The following is a 26,613-nucleotide window of genomic DNA, read 5'->3' as shown; positions in this document are numbered from 1 at the left end:
TATGTGTATATTATATATATATATATATATAATATACAGTGATTATTTTACAATAGATTTGAAAAATGGTAAATGTTTCAAATAAAAATGCCTTTTTTATATTATTTTTAAACCGCATCCAAAGGCAAAACTAAAAAGGAAATAAAAAAGCATCCCATGCATCGTCGCGGTTCGTCCAAGTCTCTTCTGCAGCCTCAGCAGCGGGACTTCAGCGACTAATCGATCACTGTATCGGAAACACATCCATCGCCGCATGGTGACGTCACGCCGCTGATCGGCAGCAGAAGGGTTCGGTGGGCTGGTGGTGGCCGGCGTGTTCCAAAAGGGGGGCTACATGGACGCGCTGTAAACCGCACACCGGCTAACAAAAAAAAAAGATCCATATTGCAGGAGGAGTCTGTTCATTCCAGTGGCGTCGCTGCGCGGACATGTAGTCGCTGTCACAGCCGCCTGCTGGAGGATGGATGCGTAACCGAGCGGATCCAGAGCCCAGCTGTGGCCTGCGAGGATCACCAACATCTGGCCGGTGAGTAGTCGAAGGTTCGGGTTCGGGTTTCACGTCCCAAGCTCCTGGTCCGAGGGACGAGGTGTGACCTTTGCAGAATGTCTTCTGCCTGCACTGTGCGAGTGAGAGGGTGCACGGATCTGTCATGTGTGTGTGGACCAGAAACCTTGAGCATGAGTGATGGATGCATTATTCCGTGCATGCTCACCTGCAGATGTAACACACACCCTTTGTGTTGAAAGATAGTGGGAGCTGTTTAGTGCAGGATTGTACCCTTCAACGTGTGCATGCATGTATGTATTCAGCAGGTCCATGTTACTGTACATAACCTCCAGGTAAAAAACATATTTTCTCTTCCTTGCAGGGTCGGATCAGCAGCTCAGTCAAGCTCAGGACTGTTGTGTGGAGATAATATGGAGGAGGGGGACGCCGAGGGGGAGGCGCCCATGGCGGTCAGAGAAGGGCCGAACGGTCATGGACTTTCTTCCAATATCATCATCAGCGGCGGTTCGGCCACCACCAACAATCTACTGGCTTCTGTTAAAGAACAGGTAGACGCTGCAGTCACACCCTTTATCTGCTTCTCCTGTGTCGTACACACACACAACCTTTGCTGTGGGAAAAATGCAAGTGTGATGTGATTATAGATAATAGTGGTGGAGGTGAAGACACGTTGAAGATAAAGGCAGTTTAAAGAGAGATTTGAGTTGCTGGATTAGAAGTTGGTAATAAAAAACACATGGTGAGCGGATGAGAGTGTTGTTGAAACAGAAGAGGTCCATCATAAACTCTCTGTGGCGAATTCAATCTCCTCATAATCTCGATCCCATGTCTGACATTGAGATCATTAAGGATGTTTTTGTGCTCTCTGTTACGCTCTTGAATTATTCAAACATTAACAGCCGATATTAATGCCGTAGAAAAAAGGCTTTATTCATACAAGACTTTCTCTAGTTTCCCAATCAAAAGAGGAACCAACGACATCCTCTGGAGGCTTCCATTTTTTTTTTTTGAAGCGTTGCTGATGTTTTGACATATGTCTGTTGTTGGATGGTGTAAAAAGAGCCGGATGCGAATGCGAACTGACAGGCTCGGATATTAACAGAGCGACTGAGGCAGCGATCGTGAGACTAATTAGTAAGTAGGATCTCTACTCACTGCATCCTCTTCTCCTAACGTCTCTGCTCTTCCTCCTGTCTCTTCTCTTTTTTTGCTCATTATTTCTGGCCAGTGAGGGTTTCCCAGCAGTCCAAACCTGGATCACCTCATCTGGGTCACAAGAACCAGACAAAAGTATTCTTATCTTATGGACTGTTTATTTTTGGAAACATTAAGTGTTAATGGTACAAAATGCAGCAGCAGCTTCTACTCCAACCTCTCCCTGCTTCTTTTTTTTTTTTCGTGCTGTGATGAATATCCCTGATTTGATAATTGGTTCAAACATCCGTAATAGCAGGAAGGGAAGAACAATTAAAAGCAGAGGGAAAAACCACAGCAGAAGACATGAGCTGTAAATCTTAGCAAACATGTGATGATGAGCAGCGTGTCACAAGGAAATATCATCATGAAGCTTCACCTTTGACGATATTTTGTGTTGGTTGAAATGCCAAGTGTGCTGCCTGCAGTAATGAGCAATCAAAAATGTGCCCAGTTGTTGTGTTGAGGTTCTCAAGATTGCTTTTTCTTTGGACTTATTTTGGATTGAAAGTGACAGATGTGGGGAGGAGACAGGAGACTGCAGACTTCTGCAGAGATGGAATTCCTGTTTTTTCACCAGGTTGATTGAATACAGCTCTTTATTCAGATGCATTAAGTATCAATTGCTTTGGGCACCGACAATTAAAGATCCTTAGAAAAGTCGCTATATATATACTGTATATATATATACAGTATATATATAGTGACTTTTCAAGGGACACAACAAAGACAAAATAAAAAAAATCTGCATGAAACTATCGTTATGAGCTGAAATGGTTATTTTATTGTATCTTAGCTACTGACTCCTTTAAGAAACATCTTAAGACGTTTTTATTTGTTCAGGCTTTTCCTTGATTTTCTGGAACTCCTGTTGTGTTATCAGTTTTATCTTGATCTTTAAAGTATATACTTTATTGAGTATTGTTTTGATTGTTTATGCGCTTTGTGACCCTGGTCTGGAAAAGCGCTATACAAATAAAAATTACTTACTTACTTACTTATATGATTTTATTAGAACATTTACTACAAAAGAACTACAAACACATAATGTAAATATTAAATAAAAGCATATATTCCAAAATATATATTATCTCTTTTTTCCGAGAGAGAAGAAATACTCACAAAAAGGACAAATGAAAATAAAAATTATAAAAAAAAAAAATAAAGTTCTTAAACCAAGAATTAAGATGCCAGTCTAAAGAGACTTCCATGTAGTGTAAAACTGACATTGAATGACAGAGAATTGCTGGGAATGTTTTGTTAGATAATAAAAAGATAGAAAAGACAACATCAGAATCACCTTCATAATTTATGTCATATATTGTTTGATGAATATACATTGTGTGGCGACTTTATCCGCTAAAAGTATTGATGGTCTGGTGAAGCTTCATGAAGCAGTGTCATTATTTTCAGAGTCCACTAGATGGTGCTCTCTGTACTATTTTCCTTTTTTTTTTTTAAAACTGTTCTAATGAAACATCACATCATTTGTAAATTGCCACCTACTGACCTCTAAACAACATTACACTGCTTCATGAAGCTTCATCGGCTCATCTTTAGCTAAAAGTGCCCCCTTGTATGATTGAGCTCACTCCCCTGAGGCCCTTTGAATGGATTTGACGTCGGATACTGCTTTAATAGTTCATGCACACTAAGCAGAACCTTTCCCAGAGTGGTTTGAGAAAAAAACGACCTCTCATAAATTTGAACAACTGCCGCCCAAAAACATTACTGACATCATCAATCTACAAGGACGCCGCTTGAGATACTGGCAGCTTTATATTTGTTTTAATCTGGCTGTAGAATCACAGCCTAAATGTAGAGGTTAAATGTGTTTAACAGATCAGTGAAGTCGATGCTGCTTCATTTTTTTGCTGCTGTAGACATCTGCCAGAACTCTGACGCATTGTCACTGACATGCGAGTGGGAACAACAAGCCGGTGATGGCTTGTCCTTACTGAGCACAAAGAGGAAGCTGCCTTGTATTGAATTACACTGGAGGATGGAAGAGAGAGAAAAAAAACCGACCCTGATGTTTAGGTTGGTTGTTGAATGTTGTGCATTTTCCTGGAGCCGGTTCGCTCTCCTGCCTTTTATCTGTTTTATATCTACATCGTGACTCCACAATGGCTTTTTGACAGCCCACAGAGAATCAGCAGCAACCTGTTGCTTCCCATCAAGGTGGGCGTCAGCGTGTGGAGGGTTTTAATCCGTCAACGGTTCCATGCGTTTGTTTTGAGAGAGAGAGCAGGAAAAAAACAGCGAGATAAATGCACTTCTAGACAGTTGAAGAAGTCTCAATGAAGTTTGCCGACGGTGTCACAGCAGGAGAACAAACTCTAGACCAGAAGTTGAGTGGCAGGGAGCTAGGCTGAATATCTCACGGTTCTCAAAGCTGTCGAGGAGAGAAATGTGCCCGGCTGGGATTTGACAAGACAGGAAGGCGAGCCGTTGCGGTGGTTCCTCCTGATAGAAAAAGCTCTTTGTTACCGAGATGCCATGGTAAATCGTCTCCTCTGTAAGCAGCTGGTGCCAGACGGCGCCTGGCACATTTCTGCGCTGGCCCTGGCGGGCTGAGGCGTGACATCACGAGGTGACAAATCAAGCAAGGCATTGAAACAAGACGCTTTGTCTCTGAAGAAGTGATGCAAGTATTTATAGTGTGTTCTCACCCAACATCAGTTTGACACCTGCTTCAGTCCAGAGTCGATCTCCTTAGTATCCAAACGACCAGTTGAAGTCGCAGTGAAAGTCAACAAAAGTATGTTTTCTTTTACTTTTCTTCTTTCGGCCACCAACGCAGTTACTCTAGACTACAAATTGGTTGTCAGCTGCAGCAAAGAAATATGAAATAAAATCTGTTTAATCCCCTAAAAATATGTCAAGCCATTGAAATGATTTTCATCTCAGCTATGAAATCGAAAGCCTTTACTAAACTCTTTCATGCAGTTGAGCTATTAATATTTTGTAATAGTTTTCAGCCTCGGAGCTGTATCAGCCCTATAAACGGGCAAACAGCGCTCCAATTAACTGGGAAAAATTGCTGCAGAAAAATCAACACAGCAAATTCTGCTGTGTATACCGAACCCCCTCATGGGTATCATTAAAATTTAATGCAGCGATCCTTCCTCTATAACTGTCTCGCTTCTCGTGGATCTGTGACTTTTACATGTGCCTATGACGACACCATCGGTGTGTTTTTCATTTTCCTGTTGAAATCAGGTCAGTTAAGTCCAGCCCACGTGGTGTACTTTTGTAGTTCTACTACCCAAACAAATAAACAATGAGACAATCAAATAAATACTGTAAAGGCTACACATATTACATGACCAGAGATGACCCAAATTCAAATGGGCTTTTTTTTTTTGCCAGAGATGTAAGCAGATGCAACAATCCTCGCATGGAATTAAATGTCTTTTGTGCTTTTTGGATTATTGTGTGTAGGAACTACTGTAGATGTACTGTATGAACATGTAGGCAGAGAGAGAAGGTATCTTTTGAACTGGACATTGAAGATGCACATACCAAAACGAAGTGTTTCTAGAAATACACAACGCATCTAAAGCTGTGCCTGTTATTGTTGATGTGCTGTGTCAATGTTTAACAAACAAACCATTTCTCATTATTCTTAACTTGGCAGTCTCCAAAAGCGTCCTCATGCAATTTCAATGACTCAGTGTTGTCTGCTGAAGTTGCCATCGGCAGCTTGCATTCATTCCTAATTTGTACACGTCAGTTTGTTTTGCTTAATTGTGACTGGCGGAAATATTGTTTATCAATATGTTAATCCTTTGAATTTTGATACATACACGTGTCACAATTTAGGAACATTTATGGGTCGTGACCCTTTTGTGAATTTGTTTTTACTGTTTTCCTGATTTATTTTCTTAATAAACATAGTTGAGGTTGTTTATGGTCGTATACAAAACGTACTTTGAGTCTCCACTTGGATTTATCCACGCAAACAGGTCCAAGCCTCCTGTTGGATAGTGTCCTCGTTTTGGATTATGTTTCTGCTTGTGAACTTATGACCTTAATACACAAAGTTATTCTGTTAAAGGGATGGTTAACTCTAAAGGGGAACGTACTATTCTGGAAAATAATCCCAACCCTAAATTGACATGCCGGTGAGTAGAAAATGAGTTAAATTTGAATTGAAGGGATGTAGCCTGAAACATTGCTACATCTGTCAGGAATAGAGAATCATGCTGATAAATTAATAAATAAGAAATCTATCGAGAAAGAGACTTATCTTCTTCCTTACTGAGAGAATACAACAGTAGACTAGCAACAGTCCCGTGCTATTTTCTGGGTCTATTTCTGCTATTTCTTATTCTGTTTTGTTTGTTTTGTGTTGCTTTCTATGCTCCAAAACACTCACACAGGTCAATTGCAAAATAAATTGTTTTTGGATTTTATTGTGTGTTTATCTCTCAAGGGTGTTCCCCTCGTGTATGCCAGTTGTCACGAGGAGTTAGCCTCACTTTTATTTACTATATTTCTGTGTGCTGGTCCAAGAGAAATAATGAGGTAGAATATAATACGTTGCGATTGGCTTCCATTTAAGTTCAGAATTCTGCTTTATTTCCCTCTTTTTATTCTTTCTCTAGTCTCTAGTCAGTACAACCATGTACCAGGATCATTAGCTGTTTCCATGGTGAGAGACTATGAAAAGTACCCACTGATGTTGTGGCCAGTTTGCAGGATTTGGCTTCATTTAATTGCATGTGAATCATTTAAATATTCCTAACCGCAGTCACACACATGTGTTTCGCTATTTAGTCTTTTGTAAAATAAAAGCATAGTGATAGGCTTTAGGAGGAGAATGTTTTAATGTGGAACTATTAACTGGTCACCTTTGTCCAGGATATTGATCATATGGAAAGATCTCCTGATAAACTATGGCACACTCTAGTCGTCTGTCTTACAAATGTATTCGGAAAATAATCTTTCATTCTTTTTCTTTTTCAATCCAACCTAAGGACAGCTACAGCTCAATTTAACATATCCCAAATCTCATTGAGCAGGATTAAATAAAAGTCCCATAGAAAAATCCCGGCCTGTGAGAAATCATTCAGGTTCACCAAGTCCTAAACTCTTTTCCCCTTGATCTGAACTGACATCCATTTTTGCGTGCTTGAAAAGAAGCTTAAAGCTCTGTGTCATTGACCCAATCGTTCCTGTCTTGAACGCAGGAGCTCCAGTTTGAGAGGCTCACTCGAGAGCTCGAAGAAGAGCGGCAGATCGTGGCCAGCCAGCTGGAGAGATGCATGCTGGGAGCCGAGTCGCCGGCAGGAGAAAGTAGCAGGTAGACAAGAAACATAAAGTTTCTTATATACTAGTAGACGCTTGATTTGCCTTACTTCTTTCCATTGCAGCTCCTCTGAGAAGTCCTTTGCTTGGAGATCAGCAGGTATTTATTTTTTTGCCATCATGATGACACATTCGAGCGCTAAGTTAACCTTGCTTGTTGGCAGGTGATTCACAGGGTGGCACCATCGAGTCTTCTGGATGTCCCGCTCGCCAACTAGATGCTGAGGATGAACTCTTCTTGCGAGAACCGGACCGGGCCTCCCTGCATGACAGTGAGGGTCTGTTAGAGCAGTGTAATAAAAACATTTGATTCTATAGTTGCAACAGTTGACCTGAAACCCATTTTTGGAAACGTATAAGACGTTGGCAAGAATTTTGGCCCCCACGCAAAATCTGTTTTTTAGAAGGAAAATGGAAGGAAATAAATTCATGCTGGAGCCAACACCAGCTGCTTAGGGCGAGAGGTGGCGGACACCCTGAACACCAGCCTGTCGCAGGGCACGCAGAAATAATTAAATAAACAATTATCACTGGAAATGTACGCTTAAATATTCAGTCTTTTTTCTACTATTGACCAACAGCTTTGGTCATAATAATATTTAATCATCCCAGTATCATAGGGCGAGAGGCAGGGGACACCCTGGACAGGACGCCAGTCTGTCGCAGGGCAATAATTATACTTATGAAATGCAAAAAAAAACAACACATTTCCGCTTTTCTCTTTAAAAATGCTTTACTATTGATTGCAAGTAGCAAAACCTTGAGATATCTAGAGCCTCCAATTCTGTCAGTGAAATCATTTTAGTCATTTTCATTTTGCCGTCCAAACTTGTTTGTGTCTTAATTGAAAATAACAAAAAACACTGTCGGCTCCTCGTCTATTTAAACGTCTTCAAATTAACTTTCATGAGATGTAAATAATGTTAAGAGCACGTTTATTTATTTCTGCGCCTCTGGGTATAAAAATATACTCCTGTGCTAAAGCTGAAAATAGGCCAGCGTTATTGAATGCGTACAGTTATGCAGATTGTTCGTGGAACAGCATAAAGGCTCAGCTTTCAGTGTGTGAATTTATAATCACAATTCCTTTCAAGAAGTTGAAAGCAAACCGGGAACGTATGCAGATAATAAACTGCACCGACGGACGTCTGATCGCACGCGAAGAATCATACTCACCCTGTTTTCTGTGCTTCCGACAGGCTCCGGGGGTCACTCCGCTCACATGACTTCCTACTCAGACAGCGGCTACCAAGACAGCAGTGTTAGTTACTACAGCAACCAGAACGTGGTGCGTTCGGAGCCTCGCGCCTCCGTTTCCAGAAGCCCGAGAGCCGAAGGACAAACATCTGGCCAGGTAGGACTGAAATAACCTGTTTCGTAGTTGATAGTAGTTTCCACAGTCGCTTAGCAATAGACTTTTAGTTAGTGCACTGTTTATTTTTGCTTTTCTTGATGCATAATACAGTCAAGGAAGAGAGCTTTGAAAGAAACAGCGACTAAACCGCCTACTGGATTCATAACTTGAGGTTTTTCATTGTCCCGCTGTTCTTTAACAACTTCCAGTCAAGACAAAAACTTGATTGTGAATCTTGATCTATAAGATTACTCTTGGATTTGGAAAAACTCCTCCTGAACTTTTTATCAGCATGTCCTAAATTAGTCACTCTGAGAAATTGTCTTTGTATATTAGTGACTTTGCTTTTTATGACTCAGATTTTTTTACTCCGATTGTACGCCACATCTTGGCAAAAATGTGGCAAAATGTCTCCAGTCCAAGGAAAAGGGCTTTGGAGGAATGAAGCCAGAGTCATTGTGAAATACGCATTTGCTTTTTACTTTCTGGGAAGAGGCTGCGGAGCACGCAGAGCACGACTATTATGTTTTAAAAACACATAAATAGTTTTTTATTGTTTGTTGTGCTGTTATATCGCAGTCTTCACTTAGTGTCAGATTAAAATTTCGCTCCATAACTAAGACTTTTAATGACCATTAAAAGTTTTTAACTGTCATCTGTTATATCCTCAATACTTTAAATTGGTTCTCGCCCCTTCCCTGCTTTTCAGTGTGTTACTTGATAATGATTTCTTAAAAAATGCACAGTTGTGTAACATAAATTGATACAATGCAGGATTGTAGAGCCAAAAAACAATCTGACATTTTCTTTTTTGTGTTAATCAGTCATGAATTTCCCTGTGATGACAAGCTGTCATGCAGACACAACGAAAAAAGCTTCTAAACTACCTATATTATTGAAGGAATAAATAATAATGAGAATAAGAATGAGCACTCACAATACAATATGTAGGGAGTCCTCGCTTTTGTGCTGATAATACTTTGCTGTTTGTGTGACAGTAGAACTGACAGATAAAAGTGATCCTATTTTAATTTTTTTTCCCCGATTTATTCTGAAGCTCAACAGCCTGACTGGATTCATGTCACAGCTCCTAATTTCCCTCAGCAGCTCGGGAGGCTTTGATGGATTAAGGCGGTGCAGATCAGCATCCAGTCGACTGAAAAGTCTTGTCATTAAAGAACATTTTACACTATAATGAGGAGGAAGAAATAGATGTAAAACGTATAGGTAGAGCGTTGTCTATACACACTCATGGTGTCCTTCACGACATGTAAGACATCAATGCTTCTCAGAAGCAGCTATAAGAGCAAAGCAATGGTCTTAAGGAAAATAATTTGACACTGATGATTGATGTGTTAATAGTTTAAAATCTTTCTTCTTCCTGTTCAGGCGTCTGGCAGGGTGCTTCGCAGAATGTCGTCCCTGCCCTCCAGGAGCCAGTCTCCTGGCTGTGGCACCGCCGGCACGGTCTCACCCTCCAGGATCTCCTTGAGAACGTCTCAGGGCAGCACCTACGACTCACCTATCCTCTCGGAGCCTAAACCGTTAGCCACCGTCTTCCCCGGGACCACCATGCCGTCCGTCTGCCCATTACGCTCGCCGACCGACCTCCCCCCGGGTCTCGGCGGAGGCGGTGTCCGCCTGGGCTCCACGCTCTCTCTGATCGAGGGCAGGGGTTTCACTGGATTACCGTTACGCTCCGGGATGACGGCGGTGCCGCAGCACTACGGTTCAACCCTTCCCAGGCAGAGCCAGTCGCTGGCTTATGGAACCGACCCCTATGGTCTCTACCAGAGGAGCGCCCTGCCCCGTCCTGACAGTCTCATAGGTCAGTGCCAACTTTCACTCCAAGTGCATGCAGGGAAAGATGGGGATGTGGTGAAACACTTCTTCAAAATGATGATATATGAGTGACTATTCATTTAGCTTAGATGATATAGAATTGCTTTATTTAAAATAAAATGTAATTCAAGTCAGATTGAATGGACTAAAAAGTAAAGAACACTCTCCGTATATAGGCTGGAGACTATCCCAGCTACTTTGGGTGAGAGGCAGGGGACACCCTGAACATGAATGTGAAAAATGCAAATGGGAGCAATTTATCTAAAGTGATCACCGTAGTAAAAATGTTTTAACAAATTCCCACCAAATAGTTTCAGCATGTAACATATCACCTGTTGGCTTGCTATCGATTTCCCTTGTCAAAATAATATTCCTTTGTTTCACCACTTTTATTGAGCAGCAGATTTTCCCTGTGAGGGTGTGAAAATCAATACACACAGCTCCTGTTCCACTACTATTTATTTTGCACCGGTTTTGGCCGGATATATGAGCTGATAGCTGTGTCGGATGCTGTGCTTGGTGTTTGATTAAAACTACTTTAATATGGTACTGTTACATCCTATGACAAGATAACATTCTTCATACAATAATGTCAAAGATTTGTCTGTCTTCCCATGCAAACCCTGTATTGTTCCTAATGCTGAGACAAATTGACTATCACTGGACACAACAGCTTGTTGTTGAGGTTTCCTGATTTAGTGGCTTTATTTTAAAGGCACTCCTTCAATGGAAAATTCAGATAATGAGCTCTGAAAATGACAACACTGAAACCTCATCAACCCATCACCCGTAGACTTGCAGGTACCAGTCGGAAGTAAGAAGGGTGTTGGTTTTGGTTGGTTCTGGTCGCTCAGGTGGAGCAGTGGAAGATTAGATAGATAACCTTTATTAATCACTCTGGAGATAAACTCGAGATTTGGAATGGTGGTTCTGGTAAATGGGTAGATCTGGATCAAGAAAACTGAGGTGCAACACTGGCAGGAACAAGACAAGAGGACTCTTCTTTGGAAGTGTTGTTTTTTGTAAGTTGTGGCAGCATCTGGCGAGCCAAGGTGGGTTCATGACGGCACACTCCCTAAGTAACATCATGTCAAGACTTTCAGTCAACCAGATACTGAAGACTTTAGCAGAGGTCCAGCATCTGGTGCACTGTGTGGACCGGATGGTGGTTGATAAACTTATAAATCTTAACATAAGATGCACACAATGTGTGGAAGATTCAGGCACAGAGCGAAGTGACACACTTTAATATTGTCTCCAAGACCTGATCTGTCAGCGCATCCACACACTTGTGGATGAAAACACAAGATAAACTGACCTTGGGCTGTTAGGGTTGCAGAACCCTTTCACACCTCTGTCAGAAAAGGATTACCATTGAAAGAACCGAGCTAAGAAACAAGGTAAGCAAGACCAGGCTTGTTCTAGATCCAGGCCCAAGAGCTTAGATATAGGATGGAAGCCTGTGCTCGTTTGCCAATACAATGTCTGGGATCTGCATAGATATGTGAAAAACAACAGATCCGAGGGTGTCAGATGGGGAGCAATGAGCTGCTTTTTACGGCCTCCTCCGAGATTCTGGTGAAATTCTGGCTATAAAAAACGGATCAAGGCCTGGGGGGTCGGCCCTCCTGTTTGTTAGTGTTGATTCATGTGACACCAACAAATATGAAAAAAACATTTTTATTAATCTACGATCAGAAGTCGAGTTCTGCTCGGATCACAATTTGCTGCATCATTCCAGATATTAACTGATGCTCAACCATCACAAAAATCAAAATAACTCGGAGTCAGATATTCGTCACATCAGAATGAATTAGCAAACAGCTTTTATCCGTCATTAGCCAACAAACACACAGGCAAGCTTTTATACGTATGTAGATGTTTATTCTAACTCCTCGCTGATAAAGCTGATATTATAGCCGGGGTAATAGCGGAAGTAACAGACCCTTCACACATATGATTTAGAGAAGGAAGTGAAGGACTTACATAGTCTCGGACTTCTAATATCATGACATTTATGCAGCGTAGGCAGTTCACTTCAATCCCTGAAGCAAGAGAGATTCTCAAAATCTTACACGCGACATTGGTCTCTTTAAAATATCGTCCAACATTCATATTCTGAAGTTCCAATGAAAGAATAAATAACCAGCTCCTCTATTTCTACAGGAGATTAAAGCTGTCCACGGTCTTTGAAATAATTTCATGTTAAACAGAGTTGGGCTCCGGCTATAGCAACTACTTTTGAAGGATTTAGTCATTATTATTAACAATTCATACGTTCTCTTGATATTACTTGTATTGGTGAATATTTCATTATCATGATTTCATTAAAAATCAGTGCCAGCAGTGTAGAGTCATGAGAGTCAACTCCACAATGTACTCTTCATTTTTAGAACATCTAATCGTGATGTTTCTGGCCCGATCATGTTGGAAAGGTATGTGGCCACACACCTACTACACATTTTATAAGAGTTGAGTGGTTTTCGAGAGGTATATAATCCGTAACATTCGCCTCTAAATGAGAACCGAACAGCTATTCCTGGAGAGTGGCTTCACTCGTGTATATATTCCACTGGACATCTAAAACCCGAGAGGCGGGGCTTAGTACGAACGAAAATCAACATTTTATGAATAATTACTAAAGATTGAAAATGACACCACCCTGGTGGAAATATTTCACATAATTATTTGGTTTGTAGATGAAGAACACGTGATGCAGGAATGTTTTCTCCCTCAGCTGCTGATCTTTGTTATCGGGGGACAATTTATATTATTATTAGACTATTTGTCATGTTTTTCTTTCTAAATGCTGTTTGTCTAACTTCTGATTCCATCTAAATAAATCATAATGTGTCACTCTTCCATCTCTAACCGTTGTCTCTGGAGAGATCACGTCTTTGATTCTTCGCCGCCGAACTTGACTGCGCTAGTATAGACGGGGTTTTTTCTTTTCCTTTTCTTGCTCACAGCGAGCGTTTATCTTAGATCTCTGATGGCTCTCTGGTGAGGAGGATGTTTACCAAGTGTGTCTGAGATTAAACTTCCCCGCTTTTTTCCTCAATTTCAAAGCTGGTGTCGAGTTTTCTCACATCAAAGCCAACATCATCATTATTCAGTTTTTGCTAAACGACACGTTTGGCTGCGAATCTTTACATTGATTAAGTCAACCTTGTAAAAACTAATTAAATTATACAATATTATATATTTACAAATGGAGAATATGTGAAGTTGGAACTCATCACAGAAGCTTTTTTTTTTTTTAGCTCCACATGATGCAGAAAGACATTCCGTGCTTGATCTTGTGCTGTTTAACTTTATAAAAAAAAAAGAAAAAAGTCTCTGGCTACTGCATTGCTGTCGTTGCTGCGCTGCTGATGCGGCAGCGCTACACTTACTCTTCCATCCCTGCCCTATGTTGTGTTCCTAAGCCGCTTCCTCTGACCCATATAGGAGAGGGGGTGTGTTTCTGCCACAAAGCCTGTGGAGCATCAGCATGTGATTATCAGCTGATGGAACTGGAAGGCTTTATGCTGCCATCAGTGTGTCTGAGGTTACACCATGTGCCATTGAGTGCTCAGGCAGCATCATGTGTGTGTGTGTTGCACGTGTGTGTAGTTGCATTAATGCATCCTCTTTGTTGTGCTTCTGCATGTGTGAACAGTGTGTGTGTGGGAGGCCCGAGTCAGTGAACTAAATAAAATGCCTCCTATTCGCTCTGCATTCTCCTGCTGAGTGCTTTTTATCCCGCGGTGAGGCTAACTGGCCTAATATGTCGTCCAAGTACCAATTCCCGGTTAGATCTGAGCAGGATTAAAGGGTGACACGGATGCTAAAGACAAAAACTGCTGGTTAATGAAGAAGCGAACCAATTTCGTTGTCGATTTTGACGTGTTTAGTGCGTTCGTTCTTCTGCGGAGAGGAGCAGGTGTGCATGGGTTGAGTGATGATCAGGTGCTAAATATAATAACATTTAGCTCACGGGTCAGTGCTTGAGCTGCATCAGCAGAGCAGGAGGTGGAACTCTTTTTAACACATATTTAACACTCAAAACTCCTACAGAGTGCACCTGGAGCAAAAGTTTATAAATATAATGGGGTGAAAAATGTTTTATTCTAGTTAGTTATTTTCGTCCTTCCACAAAGATTGCCTTGATTTTCTTGTGGTTAGTTGTTTGGAAGAGTTTGGAACTTTTAATTAAATGTTTTTTTCATTACAAATGTATTGTACAAACTGGCAATAAAAGGCTCTAAAATTAAACATATGAATATATCTTACATATGAAAGTTCAGTGTTAGGTGACGTTGAAAACTAACTTAGAGATAGAACTCAAAGAATAGACACCAGATTTAATTTAGAGTCACAATTATTTCCTTGTATACAAGTGGAAAGAACACAAATCATGTCTCTTAAATGTCTCAATAGTTGCATTTCTCTGAATTATTTGTCAGTCGCACATAGTTCAGGTTGATGTTTTATGACCCATCGCAACTTACACAAGCAGTTCATTGAAGTCAGGAGAACAGATATGAAAAGGGTTTAGTGTTCAGTGTTCATTCCTTCAGAGTCCACGCACATGTCCGAAATGCTGCCCCCCTCCCACATCTCTTTCCCACGGTAGTGATGAAGAATAATACAAGAATAACATAAGTGATTAGAAAATATGATTGATACTATTTAGTAAAGGGTCTTTTTTTGTAGCAAAAAGGGAAGAAAATTATATTTTTTGATTTATAAGATTTCCTTATATCCTGTTGTTTTAGCTGTGTCTAGTGTCTTGAGCTAACTTAAATTAATTAAATCTTTAAACTGAGCCGTGAAACCTCATTAGCTGTTTCATGAAGCTTCATCAAAACAATGCTTTTAGCTAACTGGTTCTTAACTAACAGTTGTTTGGATTTCAACTCAACAAATGCACCCTGACATGAACACCTGTGAAAACAATTACTGGTGGCAATGTCATGAGGCTCATTAAAGAAGAGTGGTGGAATGGGGAAAAAAACAGAAGAAGAAGGTGTCGCCTAGTGATGGGTTGATGAGGCCTCGTCTCTGGCTGGTTTAGAGTAAGGGTTTGTATTGGGAAGTATCTGGCATTACGATACATAACACAATAACGGGGCAGCGATACAGGTATATTTGTAGTATTATCTCATCTGCGAATCTCATACTCATTCATTTTGCAGAATTTCATTGTTTGTTTAGCTACGAAGGACAAAGCATTGTGAATATTTTCATTGTTATTTGGAAATAAAAAAGCGATACAGTACTCTTCAATATCAGTACAGTATTGTGAAAGAATATTGTAATATTCAAGTGTAAAGATAGTTTCTTACACCCCTACTGTACAACGACTACTTTGAACAAAGCTAGGGGAATAGCTGTTGGATAATAATTGACGTTTTCTGTGCCCTTTTTTTGATGAGAATTTTTTTTGTTGATTATTTGTATCAATTCTATGTTTTTTCGTTGTGTCAGGACTCAACAGCTCGTACGCCAGCCAAGCGGGGCAGATGGACCCGGAGCTGAGGGCGGCGTTGTCCCCCGACTGCCACATGACGCCCGTCTTCGACGAGCGCTCCTTCCACAGCCCGCTGTACCACAGCCCGGGCCACGAGCCGCCGGGATCCCTCTACCAGACAGGTGCCAAAAAAACAACCTTTTTCTGTCGTTGAACTTTTCTCTCTGCGTTTAGTTCTCGTCGGACTGTGACGTAAGCGACCCCATTATCTCACTGCTGCGAGAGTTTAGTGTAGAGAAAGATCAGGTGCCTTAAAGTCTCCAGAGAACATCAGGATATTCACAGGCTTATTTCGCCCCCTAAGGTCAGAACTTAATTAGGAGGTGACGAAGGAAGTGTTGGGTCGGCAGTTTGTTAATTGAAGTCTGAAGAGGACGTGCTCGGCGATGACTGCTGAAGTGCTCATGTGCAAACGCAGGGATGGGGACTCTACCCCGGGCCGCCAGCCACAGCAGCACACTGCCCTTCCAAAGAAGCAGCTACGGCCTGAGCACCGCCGGCTTGTACGTGGATTCCTACCGGGAGCCGGGCGTGTTTTCCCATCGACACTCTGGCCTGGTGGAGCGCATGGGCACGCGCACGCCCTCCATCGAGAGCATCCACAAAGACCCCAGGTAGACGACCACAAAGTCGAGAGAGAGACGGGCCTTAAAACGTTGCTTATTACCCCTTTTTTTTTTTAGGGAGTTTGCGTGGCGTGACCCCGAGCTCCCAGAGGTCATCCACATGTTGCAGCATCACTTTCCCTCCGTCCAGGCCAACGCCGCCGCCTACCTGCAGCACCTGTGCTACGGAGACAACCGGGTCAAGGTGGAGGTACGACCGCATGTCGGGTAGAGCCAAAAATATATCTGGTGGTGTGCGTCACGCTCATGACTCATCCTCTCACGCCTCATCACAAGTTTTTTTGTACAAGCGAGAAGAAATATTCTCCTCTGATATCGTTCAGATGCCAACACGAGCGAGATCCTGTTGTTACTCTCTAATTCATGAGATCATTTTGAAACCTGCTTCATGTTGTACGAACAAGTACTTGTCTCTTGTCGAGGCAAAGAGTTTCTTTGAGCTTGTTAGAGAAACTGTTTCCTTTCAACTGTTTATGATCATTTTTCTATTAAATCCATTTTAAGATGTTCTGTTTAAATAACTTAATGTAGATTGATAAAAAAAACAAAAAAAACTTAATTGATCCCTTGGGAAAATTCCTGGGTGTGAAGATTTAAGTAGTCGATACATTGGTTAAGTGTGAAACATGACAGGAATATATATATATATATATATATATATATATATATATATATATATATATAACATACCTTATTACAGTTTCAAAATGTATATATTTTTATTAATTCATTCTTTCACTATTATGATTGATTGACATGTACAACAGTTAAGACAGAAAATGAAAAAAACAATATATTATATAAAAGTTCTACTCATAAATAGAAAGGAATGACTGAGGAAAAAAATTAAATAAACTAATTTTCATAGTCCTGATGTGTTGGAACAGTGGAGTGCTGAAGTATGGGGTTTGTTTGGTGTCAACGTTTAGTCAAAAATCTAAAGATTCGATATCAGGAAATTAAGTATATCGCAGGTTATTTGATTCTACTGCAAGTTACTATGTGTTATGGATCCTTAATTTAACTGTTTAATGTGATCATTGTGCTTTTGGTTGAAAGCGTCGCCTCATGGAGAAGCTAATATGGAGAAGTTAGGATGGAGAAGCTAACATGGAGATGCTAACATGGAGAAGCTAACATGGAGATGCTAACATGTAGAAGCTAACATGGAGATGTTAACATGGTGAAGCTTACATGGTGATGCTAACATGGAGAAGCTAACATGGAGATGTTAACATAGTGAAGCTTACATGGAGATGCTAACTTGGAGAAACTAACATTTGGAAGCTAACATGGAGATGCTAACATGGTGAAGCTAACATGGAGAAGCTAACATGGTGATGCTAACATGGTGAAGCTAACATGGTGAAGCTAACATGGAGAAGCTAACATGGAGAAGCTAACATGGATATGCTAACCCGGAGAAGCTAACATGATGAAGCTAACATGGTGAAGCTAACATGGTGATGCTAACATGGTGAAGCTAACATGGAGAAGCTAACATGGAGATGCTAACCCGGAGAAGCTAACATGATGAAGCTAACATGGTGAAGCTAACATGGTGATGCTAACATGGTGAAGCTAACATGATGAAGCTAACATGGTGAAGCTAACATGGAGATGCTAACATGGTGAAGCTAACATGGTGAAGCTTACATGGAGATGCTAACATGGAGAAGCTAACATGTAGAAGCTAACCTGTAGAAGCTAACATGGAGATGCTAACATGGTGAGGCTTACATGGAGATGCTAACATGGAGAAGTTAACATGTAGAAGCTAACATGGAGATGCTAACATGGAGAAGTTAACATGTAGAAGCTAACATGGAGATGCTAACATGGAGATGCTAACATGGAGAAGCTAACGTGGAGAAGCTAACATGGAGAAACATTGATTTAATATTGTCCCAGAATGTTTGACTTAGGAGCAGATTTCTTCAAAACTTGCTCACACTCTGTTTCATCTTTTCTGATTTTTCCCAGCACCGCTGAGTGCTGCCTTTTTTTTTCTGGTCCTGGCAGAGCCTGTGGAAGGCAGAGCACCATCTGCTCCGACAGAATCTAAAGAAACGCTGGTGCCAAACAACACGAGGCGTCACAACACTGCGTTCGCTCTTCACCACAAATTCATAACTTAATGCTTTAGCGTCATCCTCGTGGTCTCTGGAGACGATAACCATCTCAGCTCGTCGACATCCCCGCGTGTCACTGTTGTCGCTGAAGTAAAGTCAGTGTAACACTAATAAGTAGATTTGCTTCTGTTTGATCTGTGAGCTCAGATCCTCATGACTTTATTTGAATCTCTTCAGTTGAACCGTCGTGACATTTATCCTTTTAAACTTACTTTAAAAGCTGAAGCTTTCGACTCCAGATCCGACGACGCTCGCAGCGGTCGTGCGTTCAACTCCTGGGGTGTTTTAAAGCATTCTGATTGGCTCCTCGTGACCCCGCAGGTGAGTCACCTGGGAGGGATCCAGCACCTGGTGGACCTGCTGGACAACAAGGTGGCGGACGTGCAGAAGAGCGCCTGCGGGGCGCTGAGGAACCTGGTGTACGGCAAGGCCACGGACAGCAACAAGGTGGCGCTGAGGAACTGCGGCGGCGTCCCTGCTCTGCTGCGCCTCCTGAGGAAGACCACCGACAACGAAGTCCGGGAGCTGGTGACTGGTACGACTCCAACATCTGTGCAGATCTTTAATAATTACAAAGATAAACACAAATAAACATAAGACAAAGTCGTGGACAGACTTTGATATTTAATGGAAGAAAATAGACCTAAAAAAAAGTTTTTAAAAATATCGAGCGAGCACTTCTTTATGAAACTTTTATATGATTGATGACGCGCAGTGACTAACCTTAATGCTTGACCAATCACAGGAGAGTGGGCGTGGTTATGGTCAACAAGTTCATCTTTGGAAAAACAAAGTGTTTTCAGCACATTTTCTAATATAAATATTTCAATGAAGTATATATTTTTATATTCAAATATATTAAATTCAAATTTGACATTAACCTATTAAAATACATTTTAAAAACAATAATTCACCAGTTGACTCAATAATATCCTTCAATGAACATCGTGCAACAATGCTGTGAACTATTTATATAAAGTGCAAAAAACTGAAATATAGCTACACATAAGAAACATCTTAAGACAAGGCTTTTCCTTGATTTTCTGGAACTCCTGTTGTGATATCAGTTTTTATAAAGTATATACTTTATTGAGTATTGTTTTGATTGTTTAAGCGCTTTGTGACCCTGGTCTGGAAAAGCGCTATATAAATATAAATTACTTACTTACTTACATTGATCTATTATGTGTTAAGACAGATATCTGGCTGGTGAACTGTGTTCTATTTTGTAAACTGACCGGATAAACTTTACTTTTATAACTGATTTCCTGCCAAAACAAATCCAATTATGGCACATTGATGTGGATATAAAAAAAGAATCAATCATATTTAAGCACCAAAAAAACGGGAGTATTGTCTCGTGAAGTCAGCGTAATGTTTGTACAAACTTCGGGGGCTTGTATCCGCCAGCTCGGAGCACTTCAGAAGGGCCTCGGAGCAAGGCACTAAATCCCCCGAACAGCTTGACGTGGGACACAGATGGAGCGCTCGCTCTCGCATCTCTCTTCTAATGAAACCAAGTAGGAAGAAATTATCAGACTTTTCTTTTTGTGACGATCTGTGACATCGACGGCACGTGTCTGTGGAACATCAGCCGAAGGTGTCGCAGCGGTTTCCTGATGGTCTCCTCAGACCGTGTAGGAGGTGAGAGCAGCAGCTCAGACAGATGCTCCGATAACTCACACCAGACACTGTTGGTTCAGCTCCCGTGGATGGGTTTTTCGCACTCATCCTCCTCCTCCTCATCCTCCTCTTCCTCCTCCTCTTCACCTGCAGGAGTCCTGTGGAACCTGTCGTCCTGCGACGCGGTGAAGATGACCATCATCCGCGACGCCCTGACCACGCTGACCAACACCGTGGTCATCCCGCACTCGGGCTGGAGCACTTCCTCGCACCGCGACGAGCACAAGGTCAAGTTCCAGTCCTCGCTGCTGCTGCGCAACACCACCGGCTGTCTGAGGTGAAGCTCCTCGTTCATCCATCAAAAGCATAACTTTGTTGGCTTTTTATCGCCCCCGCGCTCGCCACCGAGCAACACTTAACCGTCCAGCAACCCTCTCAGAGCCTCCATAACTACGTGACTGGACAGTTATCGTTAAAGAGATCCTCGTTACAGGACGACTTGTGGATTTATTGGCGCTGGACTCTTTATGTCGGTTGTTATTCTCAACGACTCTCACCGCTGAACCTTCAGTCACGAGCCTCTCTCTCAGGTTTAGGTTGGCAGCAGGAAAAAGTCAGTTTTAGAAAGTATCAAATCATGATAGAAAACATGTATAAATCTTGAAAATTAAAGTTTTCATTGGCAGTAAAACAAGAATATTTCTGTACATCAATTTTTAAAAAGTGTACTCGTGATTTTGTAATGAGAATACGAGTAACAGAGTGAGAGAAAAATATATTTACTGCAGTATGTACATTTGCAAAAAACTTTTGGTGATTAAATATCCAAGTAGTTACACAACTTAGTAAATGTTGTCACAACACAATCTGGAGCATTTTTAGTCTTCTTGTTTAGACTATTGTAACAGTTTGTTTTCATGTCTAAAGAAGGAGCTGTCTGGCCTGCAGTTGATACAAAACTCTGCAGCAAGAATTCTGACCTGCTCTAGTAGAAGAACTCACATTTCTCCGATCCTTAAAACTCTTCACTGGCTGCCAGTTTCTTTCAGGATCAACTTTAAAATTCTGGTTCTTACTTTCAGAGCTATTCATGGTCAGACTCCTCCTTACATCAGTGATCTGATCCAGCCTTACACCCCAGCTCGGGCTCTGAGGTCTGTGGATCAGAATCTACCGATGGTTCCTCGAACACACGGTTCAGGACCAGAGGAGAGAAATCCTTCAGGCTTTTGCTCCTAAGCTTTGGAACCATCTTCTTCTCTCTTTGCGCTTGATGGTCTAGAAAAGCGCTCTATAAATATAAATTACTTACTTACTTACAAGTTATTGTCGTTTATTGTGAGCAATAAATACATCTTGTGTCAGGTTTATACCTAAACGTCGTCGATAACAATGTCCATCCAAGAGTCCAGATTTGGGGTATCACGCGTCTGTCACCGTTTTGTTAGGGTCTGTTAATGATATCCAGGTTTTTAAGTCAAAAACTTAGCAAGCTGAACTAAAACACAACCTATGGACACTGTTGTTTAAGGTAAAATGTAGGTGAGGAAACTGAAAAAACCTTAAATCTAAGCCATTATTTAAGTCTTGTTTCAAGTAAAACACATTTCTAACTAGACTTCATTTAGTTCTTCTGACGCATCAAAAAAAAAGATTGATAAAAGATATTAAAAGACAATAATCAAACCTGAAATGCTAGTAAACAGTCAAACCAATCTAACAATAGAGGAGAAAACATTTGTTTAGTTTCTGGTATAAAGAAATTACTTTTAAAAACCTGACAAGAGCAGAACGTTTTTGTATCTTCATAACTGGAAATAAGACCATTTTATGGACGGACATCGACATGTGATGACATTTTTGAAAATTAAAATCAGACTCACATCATGTCATGTGTTGTTAATGTATAGACAATCATTTCATTACCAACATTCGTGTCTCACGAGTCTCGACATTGAATCAAAAATGTTTAATGGTGAACACGCAGCTCGTGTGTTGGTCGTGCGTCGGTGAGTTGCAAGCTCTCACGCACCGCAGTGAGTTGGACACACAGTGCAGAAATGCATTGTGGGTGCTGCCTTTGAGCAGTCCTGTCGTGTAAAGTGGCTCACAGGATCCCATTGGAGGAGGATGTCTTCTTTTTCCTGTTTCTGGGCAGGTTAGAAGCCCCCCAGTGGGCAGAGCGACGCACTGCAGGCTGACAGAAATGTTGTGTTTTTTGTGTGAAGGAACCTGAGCTCGGCCGGGGAGGAGGCAAGGACTCAGCTGAGGAGCTGCGAGGGCCTGGTGGACTCGCTGCTGCACGTCCTCAAGGCCTGCGTCAACACCTCCGACTTCGACAGCAAGGTGAGGCCCGGCCTCCTGTCGGACCTGCAGCCGTCAATCACGGTTCTTTACTCTCTGACATGTGTCATCAGATCGTGGAGAACAGCGTCTGCACCATGAGGAACCTCTCGTACCGGCTGGAGGTGGAGATGCCCTCCTCCCGTCTCCTTGGCAACCAGGAGCTGGACACCCTTCTCGGTTTCTCCTCCCCGGCCAAAGAACTGGACTACCTGTGCTGGGGCAAGAGGAAGCGGGGCAGGAAGAGGGGCGGCTGGTCCGACGACAAGGTCCGAAACTCCAGAACATCGTGTTCCGTCTCCACGTGGTGGACTCGTGGTCATTGAGGGTCTGCTGCTTCGCTGTGTTGCAGTGGGACGGTATGGGGCCCATACCGGGCTTTTCGCACCCCCCGAGAGGAGCCGAGCTGCTGTGGCACCCCATGGTGGTGAAGCCGTACCTCAACCTGCTGGCCGAGAGCTCCAACCCGGCCACGCTGGAGGGAGCTGCCGGGTCGCTGCAGAACCTCTCCGCCGGGAACTGGAAGGTGCGACGCACTTGTTAGCAAATTCCATGTGCTGATGATAAACTCCCAACTTCCATGTGATTCCCTTACTGGGTCGGAGACGGTGTTTGCGATCATTTCCATAATGGATAGATAAAACAGGAAACCACCTCGACAAAAGCTTATGTTTTTTTGGACTTTGGCATTAGTGTTTGCCATTGCAATGACACTTATCTAACACAAGGGGGAGCCAAACATAGATATTTTTAATATACCTAGTTCAGCTTTAAGATACGCAGCAATGCTAATGTTACTGGTGGTGAAGCGGTTAAAATTGTACACATTCCACTCCCCCTTTATCTTTGCTAACAACTATCAGTGTGTGTTGGCCAGAATTTGGTGATCCGATATGTATCACGATACAGTGTCAACGATATATTTGTAATATTGTCCGAGGACTTGACTCTGGCGTTTCAGAATTTACAGACAGCATGACTCTAGAAGAAGATTGCTTGTTTTGAAATGGGTTAATGATCGCTGCCATCTAGCGGCCGGAAGTTTTATTGAAACACAAAGTTGTGAATGTTTGTGCGTTAATTCTAAATAAAAAATAAAATGAAAAGATTTTATTTTATAAACTATTAATTATACTATCACAATAAATATTTGATTTGAAAGAGAAAGAATATCTACAGTGCTGCTGAATATTTCTATGGTATTGTTAAAAAAGTATATCACAATATTGAATCAATATTTTTTTAAACCCCTAATGATTTATTTCATTGTTGCCAACAACGATTCCAAAATAATGGAAGTTCTACTTCCCCCTGCTTATCATAATGTAGACGTATATGTTTTGCTTCCAGCAAATTATATTTGTCACTCAATCCCTCATGACTGATCTTCCAGCACGTTGACAGTAAAGCCAGTCATCTCCTTGTGTGTCTCCAGTTCTCAGCCTACATCCGAGCGGCGGTGCGGAAGGAGAAAGGTCTGCCCATCCTGGTGGAGCTGCTGCGCATGGACAACGACCGGGTCGTCTGCTCCGTGGCCACAGCGCTCCGGAACATGGCTCTGGACAGTCGCAACAAGGAACTCATCGGTACACACACACACACAAACAGAGACACACACACACAGAGACACACACAGACACACACACGCACACACACACAGAGACACACACACACAGACACACGCACACACACACAGACACACACACACAGAGACACAAACACAGAGACACACACACACAGAGACACACACACACACACAGACACACACAGACACACATACAGAGACACACAAGCACACACACACAGACACACACACACAGAGACACGCACACACACACACACAGACATACAGAGACACACACCCACACACACAGAGAAACACACGCACACACACACACACAGAGACACACACACACAGACACACACACACAGGTACACACAGAAACACACACACAGAGACACGCACACACACACACAGCCACACAGAGACACACACACGCACACACACACACACACACACACACACAGAGACACAAACACAGAGACACACACCCGCACACACACAGACACACACGCACACACACACACACAGAGACATACACACACAGACACACACACACATAGACACACACACCGTGAAAGTGAAGTCCATGACCCACGACTGACCCGCCCTTCCTCCCCTCAGGGAAGTACGCCATGCGGGACCTCATCAACCGACTGCCCGGCGGGAGTCCGACGCTGCTGTCCGACGACACGGTGGCGTCCGTCTGCTGCACGCTGCACGAGGTCACCAGCCGCAACATGGAGAACGCCAAAGCCCTGGCGGACAGCGGCGGCATCGAGAAGCTGGTGGACATCAGCAAAGGGCGAGGGAAGGGGTACGACACCCCACCTGAGTGTGACCCTGCTGAGTCAGCTGTGAGACTGTGTGTGTGTGTGTTTGTGTGTGTGTTCCAGGTACTCCATGAAGGTGGTGAAGGCAGCCGCTCAGGTGCTGAACACGCTCTGGCAGTACCGGGAGCTGCGTGGACTCTACAAGCAGGTCTCATGATTGTTTACTTTGTCTCTGCCGCCCCCTTGTGACGCAAATGAGTAATTAACGTCACCTTGTGCAGGACGGATGGAACTACACCCACTTCGTCACCCCCGTCTCCACGCTGGAGCGGGACCGCTACCGCTCCCACCCGACGCTGCCCACCAGCCCCCTGCAGCGGTCCCCGGTCATCCAATCAGGTGCGAGACCCTCCAGGGGGTTCCCGTCTTCTACGACCCGTCTGTTTACCCCCCGGTGACTTGTGTTGCGGTTCAGGTGGCAGCGCCACGTCCTCGCCGGCCATGCTCGGGATAAGAAGACATAGCTCTAACCACCAGAGGGCGCAGTCATCTATGCAACTTGACACTTATTACGAGGACAATAGTTTACACAATCGGCATTACACAGGTGCGTGTTGGGAAAAAAAATTGTGGCGTCCTTCAGGGATCCTTGTTTGGCTCTCACACGTTTCACTTTCAGGGTCCGAGAAGAAAACTCCGTACTTCATCGACACGTATTCCTCACAGTCTGGAGAGGACCTGAGGAGGAGCCAGGTGAGTGACATGACCCACCTCACCTTCGTTCTAAGCTCACGTTCGTACCCCCTTTTCTAGAACCCAGAGCCATTCTACGACGAGCCCGACAGGAAGAACTACAACAGCTACAGAATGTACCTGTCGTCCCCACAAGGCTTCGGGGAGGAGCAGTACGAGGACGACCCGGTCCACCTGACGCCCTCCTCGCCCGACGGCTACGCCAGCCACTCGCTGCGGTTCAAGGCCAACACCAACTACGTGGACTTCTACTCCACCACCAGGAGGCCTTCCAACAGGGCCAGCAAATTCACCGGCTCCCCGGACTCCTGGGTGTGACACCACTTGTGCGGGTGGACTCGAAAGGTTGAGGGGGCGAATGCATGAGAAAAACTGTGTTGCTCAAGAGCAGCGGCTTCACTCCGGCCCGCGGCTTTTCGACAACCAAAAAAAACCCCATCACAGTAGACACGCCCACTGCCAACGTGTCTCCCAAAACTGACACTAAATACGAGTGGCACCAAACCAGGACGTGGTTGTAAAAATCAACTTAAATGTGCAATAAAACAGTTGAAAAAAGAAGTAATACAACAATATAGCCGTTGAGCGATTTATCTAAGATTGTATTCCAGAAAATAAACGTTAAAATGATATTAAGATGAAGCTCGCGGAGTCAAGAGAGGCTTCTTGGAAAAAAAAGGCCCGAGACTCGAGTGTTTGTTGACTTTGTTTTCCTCTGCAGTAACGCTGTGTTGGCTGTATCACGTAAACATCATCCAAGTCACTCGGGGGGGAGAACAGGATTGTGGGAAACGATGGCATCCCTGAAAGCGTGGCGATGTGCCGTCGGCCAAAAATGTGCAGTGTCATCAAATATGTGGTGGAAGTCCATTTGTACAGTTTGACCGTCGTGCATTGTTGTATTGGAGATGTAACACTTTTTATGTGATCGTGTGAAGAGGATTTTTTATTATTATTTTTATTGATTCAACGTGACCAAAATACCACGTCTGTCTGTTCTGTCCAAACCGATGACGACCGTGTGCAATGTTGAGGGAAATACATGTATAGAGATTAAAAATTATATCACAAGGACA

The 26,613-nt window shown here is 42.8% G+C and overlaps 1 protein-coding gene across 3 annotated transcripts; it reads left to right on the top strand.

Annotated features, from left to right (window-relative positions):
* Positions 1-345: 345 nt before the first annotated feature.
* On the top strand, positions 346-26,611 carry LOC148079895 (plakophilin-4-like). Of its 3 annotated transcripts, none has more exons than XM_087791610.1 (22): positions 346-526; positions 870-1,056; positions 6,898-7,010; positions 7,081-7,115; positions 7,180-7,287; positions 8,215-8,369; positions 9,759-10,197; positions 15,684-15,848; positions 16,145-16,340; positions 16,410-16,542; positions 18,806-19,019; positions 20,261-20,444; positions 22,336-22,453; positions 22,525-22,719; positions 22,803-22,976; positions 23,886-24,036; positions 24,636-24,828; positions 24,908-24,992; positions 25,066-25,183; positions 25,260-25,391; positions 25,464-25,537; positions 25,598-26,611. In XM_087791610.1, exons 1-22 carry the CDS (start codon positions 465-467, stop codon positions 25,853-25,855), a joined length of 3,489 nt encoding a protein of 1,162 aa, XP_087647736.1. In that variant the 5' UTR covers positions 346-464; the 3' UTR covers positions 25,856-26,611. The 3 variants fall into 3 exon arrangements, with proteins under 3 accessions (XP_087647736.1, XP_087647735.1, XP_087647734.1); XM_087791609.1 differs by having other exon boundaries at positions 7,180-7,293; XM_087791608.1 differs by having other exon boundaries at positions 7,180-7,308.
* Positions 26,612-26,613: the final 2 nt, after the last annotated feature.

Source organism: Callionymus lyra, chromosome 5 (assembly GCF_982586985.1).
Source record: "Callionymus lyra chromosome 5, fCalLyr1.hap1.1, whole genome shotgun sequence".
NCBI lineage: Eukaryota > Metazoa > Chordata > Actinopteri > Syngnathiformes > Callionymidae > Callionymus > Callionymus lyra.
This window is presented reverse-complemented; position numbering and strand designations above follow the sequence as displayed.